The following is a 21,514-nucleotide window of genomic DNA, read 5'->3' as shown; positions in this document are numbered from 1 at the left end:
TCTGAGAAAATAATTGTTTTCTCACATACTTCAATCCTGTTACTGTATGGTTCAGTACTATATAAATTTCATTGTGGTAAAATATATGCTGGTTGCTTGCTTATTTAAAAAAAAAAGCCAAAAAAACCGGTTGCCTTGAGCTGATACTGACTCATGGTGACCCCCCCGGTGTTAGAGCAGAACGGTGCTCTGCTGGGCTTTCAATGGCTGATCTTGGAAGTAGGTTGCCAGGCCTTTCTTCTGTGGCACTTCTGAGCTCGTTGACCGTTTACACTACCCAGGGACTCCTTTATTCATGTGATATGTGTTTATTGAGCTGCGGTATGTGCCAGACACTGGCACTGGGTGATACAATAAATTATATAAAAATTATCAAGTGGTTCCTGCTGTTTCCTTTTTACTTCTTGTTTTCACGTGGTTGGAATTTTTTAATGAGCATGTTTTTGACTGAAAACCAGCTATCAGTGTAGTGGGAAAAAATGAAAGGGAAAAAGACATGGTAGCCATGGTCCCTGTCCTCATAAATTTTACTCTCTAGTGGAGTATTTGGGCAAGCCAATCTGCAGTTTCTAGTTCATGTTGTCAGTGACAGTACAGGATGCTGTAGGGGCATGTGATGGAGTTGCTTCAAGGAAAGGTGCTCTTTATGCTGAGTTCTGAAGGCCGAGTCGGAGCTGGCCAGGGAGAATGGCCTCAGCAGAGGGCACTGCATGCTGATAAGCTGGGAGAGAGGGCTGAATGTTCAGGGAACTCCAGGTAGCTCAGTAGGGAATTGAGTAAATGGAGGCAGTGCTGAGGGCTGAGGGGTCAGCTTATGCCAGGCTGTCAGGGATTTAATTCTGTCCCCTTAAAATGTGTGTCAACTTGGCTAGGCCATAATTCCCAGTACTGTGTGGTTGTTCTCGGTTTTGTTATCTGCTGTGATTATCCTATGTGTTGTGAATCCTACCTCTATGATGTTAATGAGGCAGGATTGAGGCAGTTATGTTAATGAGTTAAGACACAAGCTATAGGATTAGGTTATATCTTGAGTTGATCTCTTTTGAGATATAAGTGAGCAGAGAGGAGAGGGACCTCTTACACCAAGAAAGAAGAGCCAGGAGCGGAGTGCATCCTTGGGATCTGGGGTCCTGTGCTGAGAAGCTCCTAGACCGGGAGACGATTGATAATAAGGACCTTACCCCAGAGCGTATGGACAGAGAGAGGCTTCCCCTGGAGCTGCCATCCAGAATTTGGACTCCTAGCCTCCTAGATTATGACAGAATAAATCTCTGTTTGGTAAAGCCATCCATTTGTGGTATTTCTGTTATAGCAACACTAGATAACTAAGACAAAGGCTTTGAACGTCAGTCACCTCAAGGAGTTGAATTTATCGTGGAACAGTAGCAGCTATTGGAAGGTTTAAGCATGGGGGTGCCATGATGAGGTGTGTGTTAGACCACTGTGAGTGCAGAGTGGACAGCAGTTAGCGGGGAGCAAGTCTGGAGGCAGGGAGACCTTTAAGAGCCATCTAGGGGAGAGAGAACGGCCTGATAACGTGGTGACTGGGAATGGGGAGAAATAGATGGGAGAGTTATTTAGGAGACAGAATCAATAGGTCTTGGTGATCGGCTGTGGGGGAAAAGGATGATTGCTCGGATTCAGGCTTGGGGAGCTGGGTAGAGGTGCTGTTCGCTGAGAGAGCACGGATCAGGGAGGAATGTGATGAGGTCATGCTTGGACGTGGATTAAATAACAGTGACCAGTAGGTACGATATGCAGATCTGAAATGGGGGAGAGAGCTCTGGGTTAGAGGAATAAATTTGGGAGCCCTCAGCATATAACTGAAGCCACAGGAATGATGCGGATCATCTAGAGAAAGTAAAACCTTGAGAGGCACCACTATATAAGAGAATCAGAGATAAGAAAAGGATCCTAAAAAGACAATTGAGGAGAAGGCAGGAGGGTGGAATGACAACCAGGAGACATGGAATCACTGAAGTCAAGGGAAGAGAACAAGAAGGAAGGAGCATTTGTCTCAAAATTGTACAGAGGAGGCAAGCAAGACGAGACCGTTGGATTAGCAACAAAGAGTTGTTTCAGTGAAGGAGTGGAGGTTGGGAGGTGAGGAAATGATGTCACCTTTCAGAGCATGGCTGTGAGGAGGAGGGGGTCTTTCGCCAGGGGGTGGGCATGGTGAGAGAGGCTCTTTTATTAGAAATGAGAGAGCTTTGTACATATTATAAAGCTTGAGTATAAGGACTAGTGTTGATGGAGAAGTGAACAGAAAAGAGAGAAGATGAATCAGGCGTGGTCCCCGAGAAGGTAAAGATAGATGGTGGACCTCCAGCATGGTGGGATGGATTAGCTTTAGAGGAGACTTTTATTCATGCACTGTGAAAGGGTGGAGGGAGGAAGAGGTGAGTGTAAACATAGTCAAGATAGAAAAGATGGAAGGAAGTCAAAGCATGGTTTATGCTGATGGCTTATATTCTCTGAGTGGAAAAGCTGGTGGTGAGGACTAGGGAAGCTTATGGGTTGAGGAGCACCCATGCCTGCTTGAGGTTGGAGGCCATGAATTTATAGCGGAACTCTGTCGTTGTTACTTGTTTAACGTTAATAGAGTATTTCTGTTGGAGACTTTATTGCTGTTATCTACTGTAAGCAAGCGTGTCATGATTGGGTTTGCTGATAAGTCATTATTGTCAGCTCATGCATCGCCTCTTCCTTCCCAGAACCTGGAGCTCAGTGAAACCAGGGACACTGAGGCACTGTCTTCACTCTCTGCTTGGAGTAAGGTGCCCATGGCCGAGAGGCTGGTGTGTGTCATTAGGGTGTTCATTGTGTTTCCTGGGTTAAGCTAAATCAGAGGCGTTAGAGACTTGGAGGAGTTGAGCCCTCTGATAACATGGGTTGCTCGGTTTTGAGAAGTGCTTAGAGCTTACCTGAATGGTAGGGATGTTTCTGTACATAGACACAATCCATACCTTTCTTCCCCCATTTCTTTCTGTTTGCAGCCATATCTTCTCTAGAGGCATTATAACTTTTTTTTTTTAATTAACTTTTATTAAGCTTCAACTGAACATTTACAAATCCAATCAGTCTGTCACATCTAAGTTTACATACATCTTACTCCCTTCTCCCACTTGCTCTCCCCCTATTGAGTCAGCCCTTTCAGTCTCTCGTTTCGTGACAATTTTGCCAGCTTCCCTCTCTATCTTCCCATCCCCCCTCCTGACAAGAGCTGCCAACACACTCTCAAGTGTCCACCTGATTTAATTAGCTCACTCTTCATCAGCATCTCTCTCCCCCCCCCACCGCTGACCAGTCCCTTTCATGTCTGATGAGTTGTCTTCGGGGATGGTTCCTGTCGTGTGCCAACAGAAGGTCTGGGGAGCATTGCCGCCGGGATTCCTCTAGTCTCAGTCAGACCATTAAGTCTGGTCTTTTTATGAGAATGTGGGGTCTGCATCCCACTGATCTCCTGCTCCCTCAGGAGTTCTCTGCTGTGCTCCCTGTCAGGGCAGTCATCCATTGTGGCCGGGCACCAACTAGTTCTTCTGGTCTCAGGATGATGTAGGTCTCTGGTTCATGTGGCCCTTTCTGTCTCTTGGGCTCTTAGTTGTCGTGTGACCTTGGTGTTCTTCATTTTCCTTTGCTCCAGGTGGGTTGAGACCAATTGATGCATCTTAGATGGCCGCTTGTTAGCATTTAAGACCCCAGATGCCACATTTCAAAGTGGGATGCAGAATGTTTTCATAATAGAATTATTTTGCCAATTGACTTAGAAGTCCCCTCAAACCATGTTCCCCAGGCCCCCGCCCCTGCTCCGCTGACCTTTGAAGCATTCATTTTATCCCGGAAACTTCTTTGCTTTTGGTCCAGTCCAATTGAGCTGACCTTCCATGTATTGAGTGTTGTCTTTCCCTTTACCCAAAGCAGTTCTTATCTACTGATTAATCAATAAAAAACCCTCTCCCTCCCTCCCTCCCTCCCTCCCCGCTTCGTAACCGCAAAAGTATGTGTTCTTCTCAGTTTTTACTATTTCTCAAGATCTTATAATAGGGGTCTTATACAATATTTGCCCTTTTGCCTCTGACTAATTTCGCTCAGCATAATGCCTTCCAGGTTCCTCCATGTTATGAAATGTTTCACAGATTCGTCACTGTTCTTTATCGATGCGTAGTATTCCATTGTGTGAATATACCACAATTTATTTACCCATTCATCCGTTGACGGACACCTTGGTTGCTTCCAGCTTTTTGCTATTGTAAACAGAGCTGCAATAAACATGGGTGTGCGTATATCTGTTTGTGTGAAGGCTCTTGTATCTCTAGGGTATATTCCAAGGAGTGGGATTTCTGGGTTGTATGGTAGTTCTATTTCTAACTGTTTAAGATAACGCCAGATAGATTTCCAAAGTGGTTGTACCATTTTACATTCCCACCAGCAGTGTATGAGAGTTCCAATCTCTCCGCAGCCTCTCCAACATTTATTATTTTGTGTTTTTTGGATTAATGCCAGCCTAGTTGGTGTGAGATGGAATCTCATCGTAGTTTTAATTTGCATTTCTCTAATGGCTAATGATCGGGAGCATTTTCTCATGTATCTGTTGGCTGCCTGAATATCTTCTTTAGTGAAATGTGTGTTCATATCCTTTGCCCACTTCTTGATTGGGTTGTTTGTCTTTTTGTGGTTGAGTTTTGACAGAATCATGTAGATTTTAGAGATCAGGTGCTGGTCTGAGATGTCATAGCTGAAAATTCTTTCCCAGTCTGTAGGTGGTCTTTTTACTCTTTTGGTGAAGTCTTTAGATGAGCATAGGTGTTTGATTTTTAGGAGCTCCCAGTTATCGGGTTTCTCTTCATCATTTTTGGTAATGTTTTGTATTCTGTTTATGCCTTGTATTAGGGCTCTTAGGGTTGTTCCTATTTTTTCTTCCATGATCTTTATTGTTTTAATCTTTATGTTTAGGTCTTTGATCTACTTGGAGTTAGTTTTTGTGCATGGTGTGAGGTATGGGTCCTGTTTCATTTTTTTGCAAATGGATATCCAGTTATGCCAGCACCATTTGTTAAAAAGACTGTCTTTTCCCCAATTAACTGACACTGGGCCTTTGTCAAATATCAGCTGCTCATACGTGGATGGATCTATGTCTGGGTTCTCAATTCTGTTCCATTGATCTATGTGCCTGTTGTTGTACCAGTACCAGGCTGTTTTGACTACTGTGGCTGTATAATAGGTTCTGAAATCAGGTAGAGTGAGGCCTCCCACTTTCTTCTTCTTTTTCAGTAATGCTTTGCTTATCCGGGGCTTCTTTCCCTTCCATATGAAATTGGTGATTTGTTTCTCTATCCCCTTAAAATATGACATTGGAATTTGGATCGGAAGTGCGTTATATGTATAGATGGCTTTTGGTAGAATAGACATTTTTACTATGTAAAGTCTTCCTATCCATGAGCAGGGTATGTTTTTCCACTTAAGTATGTCCTTTTGAATTTCTTGTAGTAGAGCTTTGTAGTTTTCTTTGTATAGGTCTTTTACATCCTTGGTAAGATTTATTCCTAAGTATTTTATCTTCTTGGGAGCTACTGTGAATGGTATTGATTTTGTTATTTCCTCTTCGGTGTTCTTTTTGTTGATGTAGAGGAATCCAAGTGATTTTTGTATGTTTATTTTATAACCTGAGACTCTGCCAAACTCTTCTATTAGTTTCAGTAGTTTTCTGGAGGATTCCTTAGGGTTTTCTGTGTATAAGATCATGTCATCTGCAAATAGTGATAACTTTACTTCCTCCTTGCCAATCTGGATACCCTTTATTTCTTTGTCTAGCCTAATTGCCCTGGCTAGGACTTCAAGTACGATGTTGAATAAGAGCGGTGATAAAGGGCATCCTTGTCTGGTTCCCGTTCTCAAGGGAAATGCTTTCAGGTTCTCTCCATTTAGAGTGATATTGGCTGTTGGCTTTGCATAGATGCCCTTTATTATGTTGAGGAATTTTCCTTCAATTTCTATTTTGGTAAGAGTTTTTATCATAAACGGGTGTTGAACTTTGTCAAATGCCTTTTCTGCATCAATTGATAAGATCATGTGGTTTTTATCTTTTGTTTTATTTATGTGATGGATTACATTTATGGTTTTTCTGATATTAAACCAGCCTTGCATACCTGGTATAAATCCCAGTTGATCAGGGTGAATTATTTTTTTGATGTGTTGTTGGATTCTATTGGCTAGAATTTTGTTGAGGATTTTTGCATCTATGTTCATGAGGGATATAGGTCTATAATTTTCTTTTTTTGTAATGTCTTTACCTGGTTTTGGTATCAGGGAGATGGTAGCTTCATAGAATGAGTTGGATAGTATTCCATCATTTTCTATGCTTTGAAATACCTTCAGTAGTAGTGCTGTTAAGTCTTCTCTGAAAGTTTGGTAGAACTCTGCAGTGAAGCCGTCCGGGCCAGGGCTTTTTTTTTGTTGGAAGTTTTTTGATTACTGTTTCAATCTCTTTTTTTGTTATGGGTCTATTTAGTTGTTCTACTTCTGAATGTGTTAGTTTAGGTAGGTAGTGTTTTTCCAAGAATTCATCCATTTCTTCTAGGTTAGCAAATTTGTTAGAGTACAATTTTTCGAAGTAATCTGAAATGATTCTTTTAATTTCATTTGGTTCTGTTGTGATGTGGTCCTTCTCGTTTCTTATTCGGGTTATTTGTTTCCTTTCCTGTATTTCTTTAGTCAGTCTAGCCAATGGTTTATCAATTTTGTTAATTTTTTCAAAGAACCAGCTTTTGGCTTTGTTAATTCTTTCAATTGTTTTTCTGTTCTCTAATTCACTTAGTTCAGCTCTAATTTTTATTATTTGTTTTCTTCTGGTGCCTGATGGGTTCTTTTGTTGCTCACTTTCTATTTGTTCAAGTTGTAAGGACAGTTCTCTGCTTTTGGCTCTTTCTTCTTTTTGTATGTGTGCATTTATCGATATAAATTGACCTCCGAGCACTGCTTTTGCTGTGTCCCAGAGGTTTTGATAGGAAGTATTTTCATTCTCGTTGCTTTCTAAGAATTTCCTTATTCCCTCCTTGATGTCTTCTATAACCCAGTCTTTTTTCAGGAGGGTATTGTTCATTTTCCAAGTATTTGATTTCTTTTCCCTAGTTTTTCTGTTATTGATTTCTAGTTTCATTGCCTTGTGGTCTGAGAAGATGCTTTGTAATATTTCGATGTTTTGGACTCTGCAAAGGTTTGTTTTATGACCTAATATGTGATCTATTCTAGAGAATGTTCCATGTGCACTAGAAAAAAAAGTATATTTTGCAGCAGTTGGGTGGAGAGTTCTGTATAAGTCAATGAGGTCAAGTTGGTTGATTGTTGTAAGTAGGTCTTCCGTGTCTCTATTGAGCTTCTTACTGGATGTCCTGTCCTTCTCCGAAAGTGGTGTGTTGAAGTCTCTTACTGTAATTGTGGAGGTATCTATCTCACTTTTCAATTCTGTTAAAATTTGATTTATGTATCTTGCAGCCCTGTCATTGGGTGCATAAATATTTAATATGGTTATGTCTTCCTGATCAATTGTCCCTTTTATCATTATATAGTGTCCTTTATCCTTTGTGGTGGATTTAAGTCTAAAGTCTATTTTGTCAGAAATTAATATTGCTACTCCTTTTTTGCTTATTGTTTGCTTGATATATTTTTTTCCATCCTTTGAGTTTTAGTTTGTTTGTGTCTCTAAGTCTAGGGTGTGTCTCTTGTAGGCAGCATATAGATGGATCGTGTTTCTTTATCCAGTCCGTGACTCTCTGTCTCTTTATTGGTGCATTTAGACCATTTACATTCATCGTAATTATAGATAAATAAGTTTTTAGTGCTGTCATTTTGATGCCTTTTCATGTGTGTTGTTGGCCATTTCATTTTTCCACATACTTTTTTGTGCTGAGACGTTTTTCTTAGTAAATTGTGAGATCCTCATTTTCATAATGTTTAACTTTATGTTAGTTGAGTCGTTACGTTTTTCTTGGCTTTTACCTTGAGTTATGGAGTTGATATTCCTTTTTGTGGTTACCTTATTATTTACCCCTATTTTTCTAAGTAAAAACCTAACTTGTATCGTTCTATATCGCCTTGTATCACTCTCCATCTGGCAGTTCAATGCCTCCTGTTTTTAGTCCCTCCTTTTGATTATTGTGATCTTTTACCTGTTTAGTTCCATGATTCCCTGTTATGTGTATTATTTTATTTATTTATTAAAATTAATCTTAATTTGTTTGTTTTTGTGATTTCCGTATTTGAGTTGATATCAGGACGTTCTGTTTTGTGACCTTGTATTGTGCTGGTACCTGATATTATTGGTTATCTGACCAAACAATCTCCTTTAGCATTTCTTGTAGCTTTGGTTTGGTTTTTGCAAATTCTCTAAACTTGTGTTTATCTGTAAATATCTTAATTTCTCCTTCATATTTCAGAGAGAGTTTTGCTGGATATAGGATCCTTGGCTGGCAGTTTTTCTCCTTCAGTTCTCTTTATATGTCGTCCCATTCCCTTCTTGCCTGCATGGTTTTTGCTGAGTATTCTGAACTTATTCTTATTGATTCTCACTTGAAGGAAACCTTTCTTTTCTCCCTGGCTGCTTTCAAAATTTTCTGTTTATCTTTGGTTTTGGCGAGTTTGATGATAATATGTCTTGGTGTTTTCTCTTTGGATCAATCTTAAATGGTGTTCGATGAGCATCCTGGATAGATATCCTTTCGACTTTCTTGATGTCAGGGAAGTTTTCTGTCAGGAGATCTTCAACTATTTTCTCTGTGTTTTCTGTCCTCCCTCCCTGTTCTGGGACTCCAATCACACGCAAGTTATCCTTCTTGATAGAGTCCCACGTGATTCTTAGGGTTTCTTCATTTTTTTAAATTCTTTTATCTGATTTTTTTTCAGCTATGTTGGTGTTGATTCCCTGGTCCTCCAGATGTCCCAGTCTGCATTCTAATTGCTCGAGTCTGCTCCTCTGACTTCCTATTGCGTTGTCTAATTCTGTAATTTTATTGGTAATCTTTTGGATTTCTACATGCTGTCTCTCTATGGATTCTTGCAACTTATTAATTTTTCCACTATGTTCTTGAGTAATCTTTTTGAGTTCTTCAACAGTTTTATCAGTGTGTTCCTTGGCTTTTTCTGCAGTTTGCCTTATTTCATTTGTGATGTCTTGAAGCATTCTGTAAATTAGTTTTTTATATTCTGTATCTGATAATTCCAGGATTGTATCTTCATTTGGGAAAGATTTTGATTCTTTTGTTTGGGGGGTTGTAGAAGCTGTCATGGTCTGCTTCTTTATGTGGTCTGATATGGACTGCTGTCTCCGAGCCATCACTGGGAAAGTAGTTTTTCCAGTAAATCCGCTAAAAAAAAAATGCAGTCAGATCCCTATCAGAGTTCTCCCTCTGGCTCAGGCTATTCGGATGTTAATGGAGCCGCCTGGGGAGGGTGGGGGAGGGATCAGAGAGCTAGGAGAGTAGCACCTCAGGATATAGCCAGAGTTGCTTGTCTTACTTGGGATGACTATTATATCTGAGATTTCCGCGGGGCACGTCGCCTATGTGTACTGGCTGTGTGGAGATTGCCCCCGGGGGGTCTGGCCCGCTGACGTCACGGTCAGATCCTCCGCTGTCAGCCCCACCCCCAAGGTTAAAGCTCCCCTACTGGGACGGTGCACTCCCGATTCGCTGCCTCCCGGGGACTCCCCGTCCTGCCAGCCGCGTCGCGCGCCGCCCCCGCGAACCAGCTGGCTCCCCCGCCCTGGGTCAGCTCAGGAGAGCAGAGCAGCTCCCCGTGCCTGCGCCGCGACCGCGCATCCCGACTGGGACGCCTCTCTCCCCGCTCCAAGACCAGCCACTGCCTTCCAGGGACTTCTCCCACCGGCTCGCGGCGCAGCCCATGCGAACTGGCTGGGACCTCCACAGGGTCAATTCAGGGGGATGGAGCTGCACCCTGCGCTCACGCCACACCCGCGTCCGCCAAAATCCCGGCGGGACGGCTCCGCGGCTGGGATGCTGCTCTCCCCGCTCCGAGACCTGTCACTGCCTTCCCTGGACTTCTCCCACCGGTTGCGCCGCCGCGCTGCCGGTGCGAACCAGCTGGGCGCCGCCTGCGCGAACGGCTGGGCCCCCCCCGGGGTCAATTCAGGGGGATGTAGCTCCTCCCCTCGCTCGCGTCACGCCCGCGAAAATCCCGGCGGTACGGCTCCCCGGCTGGGACGCTGCTCTCCCCTCTCCAAGACCTGTCACTGCCTCCCGGGGACTTCTCCCACCGTCTGCGCTGCCGCGTCACCCACGCAAACCAGCTGGGGCCCCCCCCCGGGGTCAATTCAGGGGGATGGAGCTGCTCCCTGCGCTCACGCCACTCCCGCCAAAATCCCGGCGAGACGGCTCCCCGGCTGGGACGCTGCTCTCCCCGCTCCAAGACCAGTCGCTGTCTCCCGGGGACTTCTCCCACCGGCTGCGTCGCCACGCCGTCCGAACGAACTGGCTGGGCCCCCTCCCAGGGTTAGTTCAGGGGGGTGGAGCAGCTCTCCGTGTTTATGCCGTACCTGCGCCCAGTCCAAATCCCGGCGGGACGGTTCCCCGGCTGGGACGCTGCTCTCCCTGCTCCAAGACCAGTCACTGCCTCCTGGGGACTTCTCCCACCGGCTGCGCTGCCACGTTGCCTGCGCGAACAGGCTGGGCCCCCTCCCGGAATGAGTTCGGGGGCTAGGGCTGGGACCCTTGTCTGTGCTGTCTGCCCCCCTGGGCTCTGCCCCAAATCGGGCTCCGACGGTCACCTGACTGGTATGCTGGCTCCAGGCTCTGAAAACAATCGCTGTCTCCCCGTATTTGTTCGTTCTCCGTCTCTAAATCTGTGTTTGTTGTTCAGGGTTCGTAGATTGTTATGTATGTGATCGATTCACTTGTTTTTCCGAGTCTTTGTTGCAAGAGGGATCTGCGGTAGCGTCCACCTAGTCCGCCATCTTGGCCCCGCCTCCTATAACTTATTTTTATGTTTGTGTTTTAAAAATGTAATACATGACATGTATATAAAGGCTGCGTTTGTCATGACTAAATATACTTAGAAATGTCATCCATCCTCATGACTTGAGCCCCATGCTTGGATGCATTTCCTCCCTTTTTTCTGAAGCTGTGGGTTCTTTTATATCCCCTTGTCTGTCTTTGACTTAGAATGTAGAATTTGCCTGGACTTTTTTCTATCCCTGGCCCTCCAACTCTTTTGTTGTTCCTGTAGTGGCTGGTACAGATCTTCCTTGGAGCCTTTAAATAACAAACCAAACCTGTTGCCGTTGAGTTGATTCCAACTCACAGCAACCTATAAAACCCATTGCTGTCGAGCTGACTCCGACTCATAGCGACCCTACAGGACAGAGTAGATCTGCCCCTTGGAGTTTCCAAGGAGTGCCTGGTGGATTCGAACTGCTGGCCTTTTTGTTGGCAGCCAAACTCTTAACCACCACGCCACCAGGGTTTCCACCAGAGCCTTTAGAACTTTGTAATTATTGGATTACATTCTGTCTCCCCAGTTAGACTGAGTTCCTGTGATGACAGGGGGCACATTTAGTTCTTTTACTTAAGTGTCTGTTGTATAGAGGAAGTGGTGAGAATTCTTGGAGGGGTGGGTTTCTTTGTGAGTTGATTACTACCTGGGAACAGGCTTTGCCTTTGCTCTAAGGGACCTGCTGTCCTCTTGGGCCTTTTTCTCACAGGTGTAAATCTGAACTTGAGAGAAGCCAGCAGTCAGCACCTGCTACAGATGCCTCCCTGAATCCAGGCAGTACACCCCAGAAAATTCTTCCAACTCCACTCACACCAAGTCAGTATTACACTGGTAAGGGTTTTGTTTCTTGGTATAAATACCTCTTCTATTGAGAGATTTTAATTCAGTCAAACAAATGAATTAATTCAACATTGAATCCAGCTTTTAATTTGGATGTTTAAAAAAATGCAACCACTTGTTCCACACCATTTGTGCATTTGTTGAACTTACGTGGGGCCACGGTGCTGCGCCTTTAAACTTTTCACTCTATTGTTATGTGGTATGTTTTAAAAGTTGTTCACTTTCACCTATGCTTCTATGTATTTTGATATTTGAGTAATTCAATCAGTATTTTGATCCTTTGTCCTAACAAAATGTTATTTCTGCCTAGTGTACTAAGATATTCATTTTTAGATTATCTCTTATAACGATGGCTGACCTTTGAATTCCTCCATGAAATCAGCGATTGAAAAATTAAGCTGTATTTCATTGTGTTTAGGTTCTAGGTATGAAGACCTAAAAGAAAAATATAATAAAGAAGTTGAAGAACGAAAAAGATTAGAAGCAGAGGTTAGAGCGTTACAGGCTAAAGTAAGTTAATTAAGGGCCTTATAATTGTTGTTAGCTGCCATCGAGTCGGTTTTCACTCATAGCGACCTTACCTACAACAGAACGAAACACTGCCCGGTCCTGTACCATCCCTGCAGTCGTTGCTATGTTTCAGTCATTGTTGCAGCCACTGTGTCAATGTGTCTCGTTCAAGGGTCTCCCTCTTTTTACTGACGTTCTACCTTACCAAGCATGATGTCCTTTTCCAGGGACTGATCCTCCTGATGACACGTCCAAAGTAAGTGAGATGAAGTTCTTGCTATCTTTGCTTCTAAAAGGAGCATTCTGGCTGTATTTCCAAGATAAACTTGTTTGTCCTTTTGGTAGTCCGTGGTATATTCAACATTCTTCACCAACACCACAATTCAAAGGCGTCAGCTCTTCTTCAGTCTTCCTTTTTCATAGACCTTATGAATAAGGGCCTCCTGATGAGAGTGTGCAGCTGCGGAAGTATTTTGCCGTACGCTGGAACCAGGCTAAATGAAAATGTGCTTTACAAAGTGCAGACATGTTTTTCTCATGCTGAGAAAATAAAGTTCCTGCTTATTGGTTGATTTTTTTTTAGTTTTAAAAATAGTTACGGGTGAGTAAAATAGAGTAGGGGTTAGTTTATCTCCACGTATGAAGTATTCATGAAAATATGCAGAAGTCATAGCATATAAATATTTCCCTGCTAAGACCTAATGATAAAGAGCATGGTTGGAGAGGGCAGGACCTGCCTCATTCCTGATTTCAGTAGCCGGCTTTGTCACCTGGAGGCAGTTGTTTCATCTGTAGACCTGCTGATGGGATGCGGTGACTCCTGCCAGAATCATTATTTGTGAACTGCATAGTTCAGAGGAGGTTATTAGCATCATCTCCTCAATCTTTTTAAATAAGCTGCTGACAAGAGCGTTTAACTCTATTTTTGATGTGGGTAAAGAAGCAGAGAGATAGGTGAAGAGCTTTGCTTAATGTCAAAAAAAAGAAAGAAAATGTAGGTTTCTAAAACGCCTACTTACAGATCAGGGCCTGGCCCTGGAAATACTTAATATATACAGAGTTTTTGTCTACCATTTCTGTGCATGATATGTTGTGCGCCAGGAAAACTGGTTTGGACCTTAATGACGGGTTTCTGCTACGCCTAAGAGCTTGGTGAGATGGCACAATTTAGCAATGACTTAATGCTGAATTTATGAGTAGATGCTGTAAATATCGAGGATTTAAGAATCATTAATAACCACCTGTCTGTTAGAGTTTTAACAACTTAAATTCTTTTACGCCTTTAACCCTTGTTTTGAAGTTGCTGAAATTCTGATAGTTAGCAAAGGCATTGCTTAGCAAAACAAACAAACAAAATAAATAATTCCCTGTTCTGTCCTGGAAATATCCTGGGCTTTGTTGGTCCAGTTCAGTCATCTGTACCCATCCTCCCCCGACGTCGGTTCCCAGAGTTATTTTATGGAGGAACATGAGTCCCTATAGACGCTAAGCCTCTCACCATGGCAAGAAGATCGCTTGCTGTAAGAAATTTAATGTAGCGTCTACAGCTAAGACAATTCAAAGTAGCAGACATTTCAAAAGTGTGTATTACATATAAAACTCCTTATATAACACTTTTTGGGAGAGTGCTATGGCTGAGAGTGGAATTCTTGAAAGTGTTTAGACTGATAATTAATTTTCATTCTCTGTGCCCAGCTACAGGGGGCGTGACCTATGACAGGTAAAGGAAAGCCAGTTTTGGGGTTCACAACGGCGGAGAATACTCGTGTGTTCACTGGACTACATGAAGGATGCAGAAGAAATACTGAGACTTGGTGCATTTTAACTGTGCCGAGCCTCAGATGGTACCAGCTTAAACGCTGAGAAATCTGACTTTAGAAGGTTCTGTCACCAGATCCTGGGGCTTGATGGTTTCCTTAACTTGATGAACACACCTTTTTTTTTTTCCTAAATTTGTTTTTTTATTAATTGGGTGAAAGTAGATATAGCAAACATTCAGCAATTCAATACGTTTTACACGTATAGTTCAGTTACACTGATCATGTTCTTTGTGTGTGCAACCATCATCACCACCCTTTTCTGGATCATTCTGCCGGCAGGAACATAAACTCTTGGCCCCTTGAACTGTAACTCTCTTCGCCCTCCCTCCCACCTCTGCTAACCAGGAATAAGCTCTGGTCTCTGTGTATTTGCCTGTTTTACGCAGGTGAGATCGTAAAGTCCTTGTCCTTTTGTGACTGTTTTCAAGGTTCTTCCACGCCGTAGCATGGAACATCCATCTTTCCTGATGCCTAGCAGAGGTGTTAACTCCTTCTCCTTATGGCTTCATGCTCGAAAAATCAACAGCCCCAAATCGCCATGAGTCAGAATCGACTCGACGGCAATGGGTTTAGTTTTGGTTTTGATTTTTTTTGTTGGGACTTCTAAAGGGCTCTGAAGAGTTTCTGTTTTTGCAGAAAGCAAGCCCTGCTATCCCCCAGAGCACCATGAATCACCGAGAGATTGCTCGACATCAGGCTTCCTCATCTGTGTTCTCGTGGCAACAAGAGAAGACACCCAGTCGTCTTTCGTGTAGTGCTCGGAAAACCCCGAACAGGAGAGATTTCCCGGCACCTCACTTTGCTGAGGAACAAGAGGTTACTCCAAGTAGATCAGCTGTGCAGATAGGGACAAAAGATGCGAGTAGCAGCTTCTGTGATAATTCTAGCAACTTCCGTCTTCTGGATCAGCTAAAAGCCCAGAATCAAGGTAATTTCTTAAGCTAAATTGTTTAATTTTTCCCGACACAATTTAATAGGTGACTCTGGGCCGTTTTAGCCCTAGAAAGCACTGATGTGTTTTGTGCACCTTGGTGTCATCCTCCCAGACCGGGCCTGAGAAATACTGTCCTTTAGTAAAGGATGAAGACGTCACAGCTTTGGAAGGTACTTTTATTCGTACTGAGAAATGCTGGTGCCCTGAAGCCTTGGGGAGCAGGACACATGGCTTTGGCTTATCTTTCCAGGAGCAGGGTTACCCTTAGTTCTCCTCGCACTTCTCGTCTGGCTGCTTTGCAGACCCATGGTCTGACCAGCCTTGGCTGGAGCTGGGGCACGTGTCTGCAGGAGAGCTTTGCTCTGCACTGCCAGCTTGTCCATATGGGATCAAACCGGTGTCTTTGGCTGCTGTGCCTGCTGCAGCCGACAGCCAAGGCTACCAGGTGGTGTTTTGGAATCTACTCCGTAGAGTATGAAAGTTTCCAGTGCTGTGATAGATTGAAAACCACTGGTGAGGGCCGTCACGCGGCCAGGCTTTGTTCCAATACTGTGTGTGTATTGAGGGGATGGTGAAAAAAATCATTGTTGATTTTGGCGGTATGGGAGGTTCACACTACGCGGGTCTTTACAGAAGATGTAGGAGGGTGATCTTTTCCTCTGTCGAGCACTTGTTTGCATTCAGATGGGCACAGAAGGAATGTCAGCCTGCCAGTGTACACAACCAAGTAACATAAACGAAGGATGCCGTAGATGCCCTTTTTGCAGCTGAAATAAACGACTGCAATTTTAGAAACTCATTCCCCCCACCCCAAGTTTGCTCTGAAAAAGTAAGGAAATCTGTTTTGCCTGTTTTCTAAAGGGCATTTGAATGCAAATGATAGAGATGAAGCACTGAAATGAAAACCAATGAAAGTAGCTCTGTGTTTGATGTAAATTGATTTATATCTGGTCTCACCAGTGATTTCAGAGCAGGGCAAAATAAATGTTCAGTTCTGAATTTAATTGTGAAATTTTTGTGGAAAATGCATGTTGATTGAAGTGTGATTTTTGTTTGTAATTTTAGAACTTAGAAGCCAGATTAGTGAATTGGAACTACGTCTGCAAGGACAAGAGAGAGAATTGAAAAGCCAAGTGAATAAATGTCAGGAACTCCAACTCCAGCTGGAGACAGCAAAAGTGGAATTAATTGAAAAAGAGAAAGTTTTGAACAAAAATAGGGATGAGCTAATGAGAACAGCAGCACAGTATGACCAGGCTTCAGCTAAGGTACTTGACTTTCTGTGGGTTATTGAAAAAGCTCCATCTTATCATACAGTTCTTTGGAAAGAGCACCTTACACTTAAATTCACGAAATAAATGTTGGTAGTGATCTTCGTTAATACGGACCAGACAGTGTTGATCTAACTGAACTAGTAAGATATTTTGGAGTCGGGCCATTCTGAGGTCAAATCCAGGTTATGCATTTTCCCAGCTGAGTGACTCTGGGCAAGTCACTGATTTCTTTTACATCTCATAGTGCATACACAGCCTCTAAGGATCCCTGGTGGCACAAAGATTAAACACTTGGGTGCTAATCGAGGTTGTTGGTTTGAACGCACTCTGTGGGAGAAAGACCTGGGGATCTTCTCCCGTAAAGATCACAGCCAAGAAAACCCTATGGGGGCCTTCTACTCTGTAATATGGGGTTGCCGTAAGTCGGAATCGACTCGACAGCACCCAACAACAACATACACAGCACCTGGCACAGAGAACAGGTGTCCACACATAGTGAAGTAATGGAACGTTAAAAGAACTTTAGGACGTGTGGTGGGAATGGTTTTTACTCTTGGGATCCAGCATATACACTCCTACCATTTAGCCTTCAAGGCTTCAATTGAGGTAAAGATTTTCACCTGTTACTTGAGAGGCTTTTTTTTTTTTTTATGTGTCTATTCTTCAGCCCCAACCTGCCTCCTCAGTCTTTCCTTCTCTTTTTTGTATTCATTCATTCACTTGCTCACTTATTTGACAAATACTTTTTTAATTAAAATTTTTAATTTTTTGAGATAATCAGATTCACATGCAGTTTTAAAAAATAATAGTCTGTTAATATGGTGGATTACACTGATTGATTTTCCAACATTGACTTAGCCCTGCATCCTTTGAATAAACCTCATTTGGTCATGGTGTATAATTCTTTATATGCTTCTGAATTTTATTTTCTAGTCATTTGGAGCCCTGGTGGCACATGTTTAAAAGCTACGATGACGAGCTATAGCTGCTAACCAAAACGTCAGCAGTTCGAATCCACCAGCTGCTTTTTAGAAACCCTGTGGGGCACTTCTACTCGGTCCTATAGAGTTGCTACGAGTTGGAATCAACTTGGGGGCAATGGGTTTAGTAATTCGTTAAGCATTTTTGTGTGTATATTCTTGAGGGATATGGGTCTGTAGTTTCCTTTTTTTGTACTGTCCTTGGCTGGTTTTTGTATTGTGGTAATGCTAGCCTCATAAAAAATGAATTAGAAGTTTTCCCTCCTTTTATTTTCTGAAAGAGATTGTGTAAAACTGGTGTTTAGCTTTGAGGACCCACCAAAGTGTTTTCCATAGCAGCTGCACCGTTCTACAACCCCATCAGTGGTGGACGAGGGTTCTAATTCTTCCACATTCTCGCCAATAATTGTCGTTGTCCGCTTTTCTGATCACAGCCGTCCTAGTGGGGGTTAAGTGGTGTCGCACTGTGGTTTGACTTGCGTTTCCCAGTGACTAATGACACTGAGCACCTTTTCGCGGGCTCGGGCTTGACGCTTGTATATCTCGTTTGGAGAAACGTCTGTTTAAGCCCTCTGCCTGTTTTTTGACTTGGTTGATTGTCTTCTATTCTGTTTTTGAATGTATTTCTTCGTAGAACTTTTTTTAATGGTTGCTTTAGATTTTAGGTCACATGTGTGTGAGTTGTCACAGTCTGCTGTTGTCATCATTTTACTAGTTTGGGGGAAGTGCAGAAAACGTGCCTCCCTTTCTGTCCCTTTACCCTCCACTCTTCGTAACTGTCTTAAATGTTTTCTCTCTCTGTACACAGTCACATCCTGTTATTTGTAGTAGTTAAAATAGAATTTTTTTTTTTTTGTAGTTATGTTCTAGAAAATCCCTGTCGATAGGGAATTAGTGAATACCTTGTTCGACCTCAGTTGGGATTTTTCACCGCGCATGGGCGTGTCTAAATGATAAGAAAGTTGAGGGTATTTTTTAGCAAACAGGCAAATTTGTGAATATGAAATTTGCAAGTAATGAGAACTGACTATGTTTAGAATTGCGTCAGGCTGTAATTTTTGCTTCAACTGTCAAATATAATTTAGAAAAATAAAGAGGAAGGAAGGCCTATTTTATGTACATGTATTGTTGCTTCTTACCATGTTCTTTTTTCCTCCCGATTCTAACGTCTCTTCTTTTGTCATTTCCTTTCTGTTTGGAGAACTTCCGTTAGCGATTCTTTTAGATTAGGCCAGCTGGTAGCAAATTCTTAGTTTTCTTTCACTTGAGAACGTCTTGACTTCCTCTTCATTCCTGCAGGATGTATTTGTTCAGAATGGGATTCTGGGTTGTGAGCTCTGTTCTCTCAGTACCATTGTGGTGTTCCTCAGGTCCCGAGGTCCCTAGTGGTCTGCCTTCTTCTCTTCTCCTTTCTGAGGCTCCTTATGTTTGTCTTAACAGAAAGTCTGGGATTTTAGAGGTCTAGGGAAGAGTCCATCTTTTCCTCTATCTGGAGGTGGACATTCAGGCTTTTATAGTATTCCCCTAGCTACTGTTTTATACAGAGAAATACTTGATAAATATGGGTTGGATGATGAAGAATTGAGAATCTCCCTGGATCCATGTGTTTATTCTCCTCAGATAATCTCAGCTTGTAATAGCAATTTCGTCTTTTTTAAGTTAGAAAGTCTTGGATTTGAGTCCTGGTTCTGTGTGTTCCAATCGTGTTGCTTTTGTAGCTATTTAATGAACTTCTGAGCCTTGGTGGCCTGTCTCACAGGATTGGTGTGAACCCTGAGGTACTTTGTGTAAAGCCTTTAGCTCAGGCACATGGTAGACTTCCAGTAGCGTTAGCTCTTATTATCGTATTGAGTTTTTGTAGTCAACTACACTCATATTCTATTTCATTTTTGCCATGTCACGCCTTCCTAAGTATGAGAATTTACATCTGCTGCTAACCGAAGCATCGGCAGTTCAAACCCACCAGCCACTCTGTGGGAGAAAGATGTGGCAGTCGGGTCCTGTAAAGATTATGGTATTGGAAACCCTATCGGGCGGTACTACCCTGTCTTATAGGGTCATTACTTCCCATAAGTTGAAACTGACTCAACACCAGTGCATTTTTCGGATCTTTTACATCTTACCTTGTTGGTTTTGGTATGACAAGGTCATCGAGTTGTCGTTCTATCTAACATACTTGGTGAGGTCGTTTCTCATCAGATCGTCAGTTAAACTTTTTGACTTAGGACAGCTCGAGAATAGAGCCCCGGCTTTCTGTCTACAAGAAACTTCGCCTTGGCTCCTAAAATTCCTTTAGCTAATCCCCTCTGGATACCTGTTTTCCAATGAGCTACAAATCCACCTAACTGAAAATCCTGTACACCTTTCTCCATCTTGACTTTAAGGATCCTAACACTAAGTGTATCGCTCAAATCAACTGATGCTCTGTTTAAGCAATTCCCTGATCAGCCACTAGGGGGAGCCGTGGTGGCACAGTGGTTATGAGCTTGGCTGCTAACCAAAAGGTCAGCAGTTCAAATCCACCTTGGAAACCCTATGGGGCAGTTCTACTCTGTCATATAGGGTCGCTATGAGTCGGAATCGACTTGACGGCAATGGTTTACCTATCAAATTAAAAATCAATACTGTGGAACACACGCTGTTTCTAGTATCTCTCTCCCAAGTGTTCACAACCCTGTGGGATACAAGGCTTGAGCTCCTGTAGAAACGCAGTGTTGGGGCTGGCTGCCCACCTGGAGTTTAGCACCTGTGTTCCACCAGTGAGACACCTAGGCGCAGAGCACCGAGTGAGTGCCGAGGGGCATGGCTCTGTCATAATTTACAAGGACTGAGCTGAGAGTTGTGTGGAGCATTCATGACACCTAGTGGTCAGCTGCTCTTACCTGCATCGTTGACATGAGAATGTCATTTTAACAATATTTAAACAAAACGTAAATACCTTCTCAAGGAATTCCTGATTGAGATGGTTGGTTTTATAGTTTCAAGGAGCACCAGCAGAGGGAGCCAAGGGCTCATTCATCTCCTCAGCCACACGTGGCTTTTTCCTCAGAATTGTCAGCCATCAGAAGCCTGGGACAGTCATTTCGGCCATGATTTTTTGTCTGAGCTGTTTACTTCCGTATCCCCAGTGCCTAGAACAGTGCTTGACATGTTGTTGTTATGTGCCATCAAGTTGGTTCCGACCCAAAGCAACCCTTTGTACAACAGACTGAAACACTGCCTGGTTCTGCGCCATCCTCAAAATTGTCGTTACGCTTGAGCCCTTTGTTGCAGCCACTGTCAGTCAGTCTCATTGAAGGTCTTCCCCTCTTTCGCTGACCCTCGACTTTACCAAGCACGATGTCCTTCTCCAGGGACTGATCACTTCTGATACCATGTCCAAAGTATGTGAGGTGTACTCTCACCATCCTTGCTTCTAAGGAGCATTCCAGTTGTACTTCTTCCAAGACAGATTTGTTTGTTCTTCTGGCAATCCATGGTGTATTTGATAGTCTTGCCAACACCACAATTCAAAGGCGTCAATTCTTCTTCCATCTTCCTTATTCATTGTCCACTTTTCACATGTATGTGAGGTGATCGAAAAACAATGGTTTGGGTCAGGCATACCTTAGTCCTCAAGGTGACAGCTTTGCTTTTCAACACTTTTAAAGAGGTCTTTTGCAAAACATTTGCCCAATGCAATGCGTCTTTTGATTTCTTGACTGCTGCTTCCACGGGTATGGATCCAAGTAAAATGAAATCCTTGACAACTACAGTATTTTCTCCATCTATCATGATGTTGCTTACTGGTCCAGTTGTGAGGATTTTTGTTTTCCTTATGTTGAGGTGGAACCCATACTGAAGGCTGTGGTAGGCTCTTTTTTTTTTTTTTTTAATTTTTTTTATTAACTTTTATTGAGCTTCAAGTGAACATTTACAAATCAAGTCAGTCTGTCACATATAAGTTAATATACATCTTACTCCTTACTCCCACTTGCTCTCCCCCTAATGAGTCAGCCCTTCCAGTCTCTCCTTTCATGACAATTTTGCCAGCTTCCAACTCTCTCTATCCTCCCATCCCCCCTCCAGACAGGAGACGCCAACACAGTCTCAAGTGTCCACCTGATATAATTAGCTCACTCTTCATCAGCATCCCTCTCCCACCCACCGTCCAGT

At 43.0% G+C, this 21,514-nt stretch overlaps 1 protein-coding gene across 3 annotated transcripts in view; it reads left to right on the top strand.

Annotated features, from left to right (window-relative positions):
• Positions 1-21,514, top strand: part of CENPF (centromere protein F) — a 73,699-nt gene that overhangs the window by 5,053 nt on the left and 47,132 nt on the right. For 2 of the 3 annotated variants that reach the window (XM_064276908.1, XM_064276909.1), the window contains exons 4-7: positions 11,711-11,832; positions 12,260-12,351; positions 14,808-15,099; positions 16,171-16,373. In XM_064276908.1, coding sequence (XP_064132978.1) covers positions 11,711-11,832; positions 12,260-12,351; positions 14,808-15,099; positions 16,171-16,373 — 709 coding nt within the window. The remainder of the gene's footprint in view (positions 1-11,710; positions 11,833-12,259; positions 12,352-14,807; positions 15,100-16,170; positions 16,374-21,514) is intronic. The other variant, XM_064276910.1, reaches the window with a different exon arrangement.

The sequence above is a fragment of the Loxodonta africana genome, chromosome 25 (assembly GCF_030014295.1).
Source record: "Loxodonta africana isolate mLoxAfr1 chromosome 25, mLoxAfr1.hap2, whole genome shotgun sequence".
In the NCBI taxonomy this organism is placed as follows: Eukaryota; Metazoa; Chordata; class Mammalia; order Proboscidea; family Elephantidae; genus Loxodonta; species Loxodonta africana.
The sequence above is the reverse complement of the archived record's forward strand: the minus strand, read 5'-3'. Positions and strand labels throughout refer to the sequence as shown.